The following is an 11,224-nucleotide window of genomic DNA, read 5'->3' as shown; positions in this document are numbered from 1 at the left end:
GATGAACCCCACAAGTAATGCTTCTCTTGACCAACAAAACCTAAAAGCCTTGGATCATTCTCCTTCTTTGCAATGACAGCACATGAGGTGCAGGGGGCTGTAGTCACTGGAAGCATGAAGGAATATTCAATTTGGGACAAAATCTCTCAAAACCAGCTATCAAGCCAAAGTCTATAATTCTACAGTTCAGAGGCAGAGTAAACCATCTCAGTAAACCAATTCCTTGGTTGTTGAATACGTGTGGATTATGTAAGTGTTTGCTGAAGTACTCTCAGAAGACTTTTCATCATCTTCAAGGAATATTAATCAGCCCTGGAAATTCTGGAGTCTACAATTAACTAAAAGCCTGGACTGAGAGATGGGGTTTGCCTCAAGCTCCAAACATGGCCAGGCAAGCTCAGGGATGGAGATATTTCCACCAAAGAAGGTTACAAAGGTAACAGGTTCACTGCTAGCAATGCTGTCACTAGCTCTGCAGCTTCAGCCTTTGGTGATGGTTTTGTTTTGGGGTTGGGCTTGTTTGTTTGTGGTGGTTCTGCAGCTTCCCAGGAGATGAAGTGTCTGATCATGAGTTTTGCATTTAAGACAGGTTTGTCATTTGTATGTAAATGTAAGTCAAATATATAGGCACTGAGTGGGCGAGTATAGTGCCTACCTCACCACCACAGGTAATCGTATCATGATCAAGCCTAATCCTAGAAGCAGCCAGTCTCCATTTCAAAACAAATGTTTAATCAGTTTACCAAGAGCAAACAAACCTACATCTCCTGCATCTGTACATCTAATCACACTTTAGACTAAGCCTTTCTCCACCATTTCTTTCAGAAGAGTCCTCCATGTCCCCACCAGTCATTGCTTCAAACATAAGATTTACCGCATCTACCTAGAATTGCACAGTTGAAGGTTTACTCCCATCACATCATCTACAGTGAAGCACTTCCACTTCAGGAAACAAACGAATCTTAACAGGCTGTTCTGTATCTGAGATCCATTAGTAAGTTGCCGGTTTTGCTACTGACATTTAAAGAAATGTAAGAGGCACTTACAAGACTCTGCAGCTTATGTTATCACTTCAGAAAGAAAAACGATTCAGCAGTCACTCTAATTGAGAATGCTGTGAAGTTCAATTGTCACTGAAATGTTTTGTTATTACCAGCCTGAGCAGAATGAGCAAATACACCTCTGCAGGTGAGCTAGGAATGAGCAATCAGCACTGCAGGCTGCAGCTTGAAGAGATAATAGCATCCAAGTAGCTACAGTGCTTCCTTGCACACAACTAGGCCAGGATTGGGCTGACAAAAGTGAGCAACAGAACATCTCAGACATTCTGACTGCATGTTGAATAATTCTGAAGGAAAAAGTATGAGGCTTCCCTCTCCCAACACATACAAAGCAGAAACACACAGATACAGACAAGCATCAATGTTCAGTCTATTCCCAGGGAAAGTTAAGTTTTGTGATGCTTTCAGCTCACTGTTTGGCAAGAATTCTGTGCACACAGTAGTCAAGGGGACTGCTTGACAGCTGTCATTTTAAGAATTAAATCTTTTGCATCCTACCAAAGTCAATTCTCCAGTTCAATGTTAAGAAAAAATCCTTTAAAATACACAATCTGCAATATAAAACACACTTCACATCTTGCACAGCTTCTAGAATTGAAACCACTCTTTCTCCACTATTTAGACATCTTTTTTAGACATGATAACCACGTGGTGAATTTCAGGTTTGCAACAACAGAACTTTTTTTCAGTGAGGAGGCTTCTGCCACCCTGTAGTCCTCACCCACTTATTCCAGGCTTTACCTCTAGTTGTGCTGATGCAACTTTGCTCTAGACCAGATAAATGAAATAATTTTGGTTATAAAGAAAACAAGCCCACCCCTTTTTAGGTGAGGTGGGCTTTCTTCCTTCTCCTTTTTTTTTTTTTAATTTAAATACAGTACAGATGCACAAAAACCACACAGTGATGTGGTTTACAAGAATAGCCCCTCAAAACAGTTGTGTTGTTACAACTGCAGCACAGGGCTCTGAATAAAAGAGTAATTCCCACTGAAGTTGTTTCCAAAGGTGCACCCTGATCATAATTAAAGGACTAATACCCTCTAACAATTTTAATCCTTTTGTGAAGTGTAAGGGCAAAAATCAGGAGTGGGATGAGCAAAACCCAGAAAATACGCCAAAGGTCACTTTCAGCAAAGCATAGGTAGATGTAAGAATAATAAACTAAAGCTGTATATAGAGGTCCTTTGCCTATGGCTTCCTTTTAATCAGTAGAAGGTTACAGAAAAAGAGTATGGTCACCATGGTCCCTTTTAAAATTTATGTCAGGTTTTTAAACATATATCTCATTCCCTTTTTGTTTCTGCAATTGGTTATGTATAGTAATTCACAAATACTGCCTTCCCCACCCCCCCAACCAGATATAGTCAAGCAGTGACTTCTCTCCATTTTTCCCATTTGGGCAATCATCAGGAAAGGAAAGAACCAGATGGTACCTGAGCAAATATTGAATGCCAGAAACAGAGCAACTGTTCGATCCCTCCCAGCTATATCACAATAGTGTGAAGAGAGGGAAACCACATACCTTGTTACCTCCTGCTGCAGTCGGGAAACGCTGGGCACATAGAACATTACCCCAAAGAAAAGCAAAGGCTCATTGGCAAATTTGTCCAGCTGCTTCTTCAGAGGCTTTTCCAGTTCAACCCAGCGGGCTTGCTGGCTCTTGCTGAGAAACCAAAGGCCAAAGTAGTGTGTCTAGATAAAGAAACAAAACAGTGTCAGTTTACCTTTTTCAGCTAGATCACACACACAATCAATGACACAAATGCAAATAAGAACAGATGGTATTGTGTAAATTTTTCCATATGCAAAATCAGAGTAGTTTTTTCTTACTGTCCTTTTTATTTTTAGGACAATCTTGAAGACAATGACAAATTAGTACTGCAATATAATATACTTCATGGAGTACTATCTGCCCCTTATCATCTCTCCCAAATGCATATTAAAGAGCTCTATCTGACATTATGGCACAGGTGACATAAATGATTTACAGAAAGTGTCTGAGTCTTTGTTTTCTTTTACACCTGTGCCTTGTCAACAGACAGCAAACACTAAGTCTGAATCAAAGCACAAAGGCTTCACAAGACTTCAGATCAGGCCCACTGCAGGCAAAGGACAAGGACTCTTCCAACTATAAAAAAAGAATGCAAACCCATACTCATATATCAAAATATATCGACCAATATCAGAACGATTTACCCAATACAGAACATGTTTACTTTTTTTCTCATGCACTCAAGGTTTTATGATGGACAAGTATTACACTTAAAATGTACATAACACACAGAGGTTGCTTGCTCTAGGCTCTTACAGAAATACCAGGTTGAAAACCTCAGCTATTTCCTATCCTGTGTAAATCTCAATGGTTGCAGTACGTCCTGGGTAAGCCACACGGGACTGTTGCTGGTAGAGAGTAATTAACAAGGAACAATGTTCAGAACTAGAGCTTCAAACACTACAAATTGCTAATAAGCAGCTGAAGAAATAGCCAATCCATCATGAAGGATTCTATCAAAAAGCCCTTAAACACCTGTATCAAACGCACTGGCCTACTACTGCAGGCAAATGCATACTACAGTTAACAGCAAGTACTACAACTACAGACCTGAAGAAAACATGAAAGAGTGTTCATGTTTAGCAAAGGAACTAATCCATCAGTTGCTTGGAAATCTAACTGTAGTCCTAACTGTGAAGTTCGTATCAACATCTTTTTCTTCAGTATTTCAGCTGAAAGCATCTGGAGATTTCCAGCAAGGCCTTCAATATAAAATACCGCTCTGTACTAACATCGGAATGAATGAAATTGTGAGAGGAACTTTTGTGGACACCAAGTAGATTTAGGATCTGAAAGTGGGATCATTACTATTTCTGCAGATTTCTCTCATTTTATTTCAATATACTTTCTTGGTGTTTAATCCAACTGACTCCCTATTCAATGAAAACTTTCCAGTAGTTTCCATTAGATTAGATTAACCCTAAAACAAATATAATACTTATTTTGTTGTTATAGGTTAACTTTCCTGGACAACAATCTTTCCACAGACAGTCAATATCCTTTATACTTAGCACCACATTTTAAATAAAGATACTTGAGATAAAGACTAGAAAAAACCCTATTTGCTGTTTTATAAAGCTTTCATTTGAAATTACTTTCAATACATTCAAAAAGTTTGGCCTATAAATCAGCCATCAAGATTTCACCAACTGGATTTCCCAAATCCAGTTCATGCTTTTAAATAAAAAGTCTTCAAAAGTAGCAGACAAATTGCAACCACTACACTTTGCAAAAGCCACCGTCAACAGCCTGTTTCGCTTTGGTCAGGATACTTCTCTAAAAACTACTGCATGTACCATGACTTTGTATACAACACAAGGGCAACTACTGCAATATTGAAAAATTAAAATACTTAGAAATGACAAAAAGCCAGCAGGGGCAACACTGCTCCAATTATTTTATAGCTGAGGGCATGCAAGAGAGAATCATATGCAAAAACCTCTGAATTGGAGTGCAGGTGTATTTACTTTAGGGTCTCATTACATACACATTTTCAACTTTGGAGAACCTCCAGACTAGCATTTAACTAAGGTGGTAACTAATTCAACTTGATTCCTCAACTAAGCCTGACAAACCTGCAGTATAGTTTGAACACTGCTCAGTCCTTGCTCTTTAAGCTGTTTGGTACAGTGAAGCAAGCTAGTTCTTTTTTTGGAAGAGAATCAATATAGTATTTCCTTCTGGAATTTAAAGGTATCTTCAACAAATCAAACAATCCAGGACATAAATAAATCAAGAAGTCAGCAACTCCCATAGGATAAACTTAAACCAAAACTAACCAATTCACTGATACATATCTACTCTCCCTCTGTAGTCATCACTGGTTATTTCCGATGAGCTCACCATGACAGTAATTAGATTAAAATGAAGGTGGGAGGGACAGTGGAGATAGCAAAGGAAAAGAATTCACGTGAAGGCAGAAGAAAGCACAGTGATTTTACAAGGGAAATCCTTTAACGCACAAACTCTTGAAAATCACTGCAGGGCAGCTCATCCTCAGCAAGAAACAGCGCAGAGCTGTGAAAACAGATCTTCAATGTTACTTTTAAAAGTAAACATTCACATCACCTACAACTCAAATTTGCAGTGTCAAGTACTTGTAAAACATCTAGCAACCAAGACGATTTGGAGTCTGAAGTCTAGTTATTCAAGGGATTAAGGGTATTGCAATTAAACAGCTCAAATGAGCACAGTCCCTTTTCCCTTTGAGTGGGAGTAGGGGGACAACAAAAATTCAGATTTGCTACAGTAGAAAGACTCTTCAAGTACCAAATCTACAATCCTGAATCATTTCCAAGGAATAAGAAGCAGAGGGAACGCAGTGTTTAAGCTCCTAGACTACAGCAGATACAGTGGACCAACCATATCAGCATCCATTTCATACAACTAAAAGACGATGGTTTTCCTGGAAAGCAGCTGGAGAGGACTGAGCAATTGCAGATGAAGCACAAGGACTACATTGCTGAGCTCAAGTCACAAATGTACACACTTTGGAGAGACAACCAACAGAGTTAGCTGAATATCAGGTCCCTGTCGCCAGGAACTTTACTTCTTGAAAACATTAGCATTTTTTAACAACCCACAGTGGGGAAAGACTTCTGTAGCCACTACTGCAAATGCCTGAAGAGACCCTCTCACCTAAGAACATTAGTAATTCCCAAACGGGAACAGAGGAATGTGGGACTGGAAATGGCTGGACCATCAAGTTCAGTACGCCATAACCAGGCATATGACCATCCAGATGGCCTTACAGAATGAGTCATGTGTTGCCGTACACTCCAGCCCAGAAAACATTTTCACAGTACAGACACCCCACAAATTAGATGAGGGGATATAAAAATGGGATCTTTTTCTCTATAAGCAGCTGACTGAAAACTGGGTTGATTCCAAAAGCTGGTCTCTTTGCCCATCTGTACAAAGTGAACCACTGACTTCAATCCAGTTTTCATGGAATAAACATCTACACCTACACCTGGCAGGCTCTGAAGTAACGTGGGCTGCACTAGCAGGTACATCATCAAAGTGGCAAAGAAAGTGAATGACGCTTCACTTGTTTTAAAAAAAAAACAAAACCACAAGACTCCTTCTTCCAGCCACAGTTGATAGACTGGTGATACACACTGAAGCAAAGCTTTTCATAACGCTAAATGTACGCACACACATCCATTCTGCAGACAAAGAGCTCCAGTTGCTAGTAGTGCTTTTGGTCTGCCTAATCTGCAAATAAACGAAGAGCTCTGTTAGAAAAGAGTTTACATTAATTTTCTCTCAAGGTTTTAAAATTTGTCTTTCCTACCACACATGACTTCATACGTGGTACAAGGAAACTTACACTCCTCCAGGAACTGTGGTCCTCTGTTAAAGCAGTGGACAAGAACCAGAGAACCTGCATGCCCCAATGACACTATGTGAAAAGGTGATCCTCGAAATATGGTGAGTCAGAAAAGAAAATTGGATAGAGTAAACCTGTGCTGAGAAGTCTTTAAAAAGATGACCTTATAGGTGCCAGTTCAGGAGGCAACGTACTTGTTTTGGGCTTAGCTACACTCCCAAGTCCAGAACTACCCCTGCCTTTATGTCGGGCAAAAAGAGTAGAATTGTTGACAACAGGAGATGACAGACACTTACTAAGCCAACAAATATCATTCAAAAGGATTCAATGAGACAGGCTTGGTGTTTATTAAAGCATCTAAGTGGCCAACTAAATATTTATACTTGAGAAAGAGGCAGAGTTCCAGCTCCTCTGGGCAAAAAGCATTAAACCTTGCTATCCCAGGGTGCTTGCACAGAGGGGAAGGCACCATTTACGGCAGCTGATTTTTCCTAGAAGGTCTCTTGTTCAAGCGCTGCCTGAATCCCATCCCAGCTTTGCTGGCAAGATGAGACAAACCAAGCCAAGCTTCGAGGCAACCTAGCTGCCGAACACAGGTTTTCAGTCATGTCCTATGAGGAGGGGACACCTTCTAGGGCACAAAAAAAAAAAAAGTCAGAATGGCAGCAAACTGCCATCCTGCACTACCATCAGCATCCAGCATCCACCCGCAGTGCTCAGCCCACCATCCTCCTGCTTTGGTTTGGGTTTTGCAACGTCACAGTGCTGGAGGTACCATTGTGAAATTTGGCTTGAAAGAATAACCTTCTCCGTCCCTCCCTCCCAATATGTCAGAATATTCCATCTTTAAACTTTTTATCTTTTTATAAAGTGATTTAAGGAGAACAAAAAGGAGAAAGAGACATGAAGTCTCACAACAGAATTGTACATATTACTCTGCTATTGTAAGCAGATTCACTTAGTCTCACTTGAAGGGAAAAATGCCATTATATTGGGGAAAAAAAAAAATCCTTTTTATAATCTGTGCACATACATACAACATTATAAAATTACGTTTCTGACCTCTTCTTTCCCTTCCTCCCCTCTTCTCGTCTTTACTTTTTAGGTAATGCTGGCATAAGAGCTTATTTTATTGGAACCAGTAACTGTTCAACTGGAAGACCTGATGCTTTGTCAAGAGCTTTGCTGAAAAGGATAAAACCAGATTTTACAGTAGTTATGAGGCTACACTTTCTACTGACCTACTCCTGAACCCTGACTCAGCCAGGGAGGGAGCTGCATTCCCCAGAGATCAAATAGAAATATGCATAATCCATTAGATACTGTTTTTCAGTCATGTGTGGTATAATGATCAACAGTCCTTCACAAGAATACATACAGTAATCTCAGTTTTGCTTTTTAGCAGGGGGAGTTGGATGATTTTTTTGTCTATTTCTAAGAAACCAGCTTGAGTGAAACATGGATGTATTCCTAACACAAAGGTAAAAGTTGGGGTACACCTGGCATTTATTTAAACATAAGACCAAACTAAAGTATTAAACAAAAATTGATCTTGACTTTTAAGAGAACCCATATTCTTACCTGAGACTGCATGGAGGAGACAAACAGGGTTTTAGTTCTGTTTTGTGAGCATGGGATTTAATGAAGCTTTGTTTCTTCCTTACTGATCAGGATTTCTAAGAAAAGGCATATTCCAGCTGAAGTTTTTTCTGCATTTGGGGAATTTAAAAAGTCTTTCCCCAATATGCACACTTGCAAGGATTTTCGCCTCACTACACTTAATGGGTTTCTCTCCTCTACTCAGCTATCCGGTTGCACAAATCTCATAGACATATGAGCTTTGTCAAAGTATTTTTGACCCTTCTGTAGAATTTGATTGGCCAGTGAGTTCAAATAATGATGGTAAGTCTAGCGAGGGAAGGGGACAGTCACCAAATGACTGCATCAGCTTTGTTTCCCTATTTTTTTTGACTAGAAGGGCAGAAGAACTGAATTTGGGGTCTGAGGGAAAGGACAGCATGCAGCACCAGGCACCTCCAAGCCACTAGCTCCAATTATTCCTCATGAAAGGAGCAGAAGAGGATACAGGGAGACCCTCTCAGAGTTGAAAGAAGTCGGTAATTCTCTTCTCTCCTAAACATTTAAAGCAGCAATGGATGCTACCAGAATCAATCAGAAAAACAGATTAAAAAGAGACAACTTCTGTCAAAAATATGCTGTACTCTTGAAATCTGAACTTCACAAAATTGGTTCAATGTTGCCAAAACTTTGTTTAGAAAAAAAGTGAGGAGGGTGATGAAAGAAGGGGAAAGTGTTCCAACAACATCAAAGCATTCTCTTCTGTGTTGTTCAAGTATTTTTTATCTTGAAACACAAACTTTTTGTGCTGACATATTTCTTTTTGCACAACACACATAATTTTGAAAATGAAAAAAAACAAAGCAATAGAAAAAAAATAGAAACTGAACACTGACCTAAACAACTTCCTCTGCTACTCTACTGTCCAATCTCTTTTCTCTGGAAAAGTTTGAAACTAGGGGCTTCGTTCCAAAGCGGAACAAAACATGTTCTGAAATCACAAAATGCTTTGTGGAAAAGAACGCTAGCCTGCTGACAGAGCTATTGTTTGCAAACGCAGGTGGACCTCCAGAGAGAATCATTAGGCCTCAGACTTCTGCTGCACCAACTAGATAAGCCCATGAGGACTATGAAGAGAATCACTTAATTCATTTCACTCCTTTCTGCACTGGAAGGAAAGGGAAGGACCTAACCTGCCTATAAGGACACCCTAAAGCATCATGAACAGAAAGGAAAAAAAAAAAAAGGAGAGGAGGGGGAAGTGAAAAAATCTGGGTGAAAAATCTTCATCTCTAGAAGGGAAGGTGGAAGATGATTCTACTAAAATCCACATAGAAAAGAGGTATCAAAAATCACTATGCAATATTCTGACTCTCTGCCCTACTCCCGCCTGCACACTCTCCTGCCTACTCTGCACACACCCACAGAGTGAGATTCTTCTCTCATTCTTGATGTACAAAATAGAGTTTTTGTTTAGTTTTCATCTGCAGTAGTTATTTGTATGCTACTTCCAGTTGCCACCATTACAAAGGGCCATGGACCAACAAATGTATGACACTGCAAGATTATCAGATTTCCCAGCTGTGCTTACAGAAAGCATCAGCCAGGACAGTCAGATGATAACACTGCAATTTCCAGGCAAATGTTTTCAACTTGTAATTTGCAAAAGCCTAGAAGCATGCAGGATACATGCAAGAAGTCCACAGAAGGTAACTAAGAAAAGACAGTTCATTTGTGCTATGCACATTGGAGAGATACTTCTGAAAAGGCCTCGACACTTAAAATAAACACTGAACTCTACAGCAAGAAGCAGAGAATAAAGGATTTCAGACTTTATTAAAGTAAGACCGGGTTTCTTCAGCCTTTTCAGAAACATTGGAAATGTAAAAGCCTTTCAGAGTTTCAGATGTGAAATATTTCAGTTAAACAAAAGGAATAAAAAAAACCCGACCATCCTCAAACTGTTACTAGTTGCTCCTGCTAGTAGTAACACAACTGTTGCCTCTTTCAGTATGTTAGTAACAAGAATACATTTAAAAGCCAGTGGTCTCCTTCCCACTGGCATAATTCAACCAGCAGTGTTGGTGAAAGCAGGGTTACATTCAGATAAAAGTTACTGTGACTTGGCCCTTGGCATCCAGTTCAGGAAGTAACACCCATTGTTTTCTAAGAAAAGAAGAAACCTCATCTTCATATTACAAAGAGTTCTCAAAACTATGATGAATGAGCAACAGCACAAAACCCTGAGTGCCATTCTGCCTTCAGTTTTCATGCAAGCAGAATATGTTTGTCCAAGCTCCAGCTGCTGATCATATCTGGCCAGCTCTGAGAATAACATGATTCAAATGAACAGACTGCCTAACCTAAAAATGTGTCAAATTATACAGTGACAGATGGTCTTTCCCGGGTTTCTCTTACCTCCCGTAATTCCAGCCTCTGAGCAACAGCTTCCAAGCACTCCTGCCCCGTGCTCTCCACGGAGAGGGTGCACTCGATCACATTGCTGTCCAGCAGACGGATCCTTGTCACAAAGCAGTTCTTGCTCAAGACGTTGTAGCGTCTGGTCCGTCGCAGTTTCAGCCCGAAAGGCATGGCTGTTGGCCTCGAAGGTTGCCCTTCCCTGCACTCTTCCAAGAGTTATCAGCACACTTCTTGTCTTGCCTTGAAGTCTTCTTCAATTGGCACTACCCTCCTCCAGAAATGGAGGTAGCTGTCCATTCCCAGGGCGAGCCTCAAGGGATTCCTGCAAAATACATACAAATAAGTAGAGTTAAGTGTGAAAGAAGACGTTCCTAAAGATCAGTGGAAAAGAAAAAAGCTTAAAGGAAGAGCCAAATTTAAAACCATAAAATAAACACCTCCACACACAGGATTGCCAGGCACTTACTACACCTCCCAAAAGAACACCCTTATACAAGAAATCTTTGAAAATTCTATTTTGGCGCTGAATTTAAAACATAGATTTAATTGCAAAGCCATTCTTTGAGAAGCTCAGTACAAACAGCAACTCTTACAGGGCACACATCCAGAGGTGCTAACTCTCCCACCATTACCCCCACCACAGGGGTCTATAACATAATCTTCAAGCTAAATTTTGGTGCCCTCAGGCCAGCTTTGAAAGCTAGCTTAAAAAGCTGAGGAATAGAGGCATTTAAAAGAGGTGCGATTTTGAAAGAAGAAAGGCTGGCTGCAGTCAGCAGG

The 11,224-nt window shown here is 40.2% G+C and overlaps 1 protein-coding gene across 1 annotated transcript; it reads right to left on the bottom strand.

Annotated features, from left to right (window-relative positions):
* Window positions 1-2,583: 2,583 nt before the first annotated feature.
* On the bottom strand, window positions 2,584-10,615 carry LOC104164675 (tyrosine-protein phosphatase non-receptor type 14-like; the record flags this gene model as incomplete). Its single annotated transcript, XM_009704079.1, has 2 exons — window positions 10,442-10,615; window positions 2,584-2,753 (listed from the first exon to the last, which is right to left on the bottom strand). Coding segments are annotated over exons 1-2 (344 nt in total), but the record flags the coding sequence as incomplete, so codon positions are not given.
* Window positions 10,616-11,224: the final 609 nt, after the last annotated feature.

This window comes from Cariama cristata, unplaced genomic scaffold (assembly GCF_000690535.1).
Source record: "Cariama cristata isolate BGI_N322 unplaced genomic scaffold, ASM69053v1 scaffold36910, whole genome shotgun sequence".
Taxonomy (NCBI): domain Eukaryota; kingdom Metazoa; phylum Chordata; class Aves; order Cariamiformes; family Cariamidae; genus Cariama; species Cariama cristata.
The sequence above is the reverse complement of the archived record's forward strand: the minus strand, read 5'-3'. Positions and strand labels throughout refer to the sequence as shown.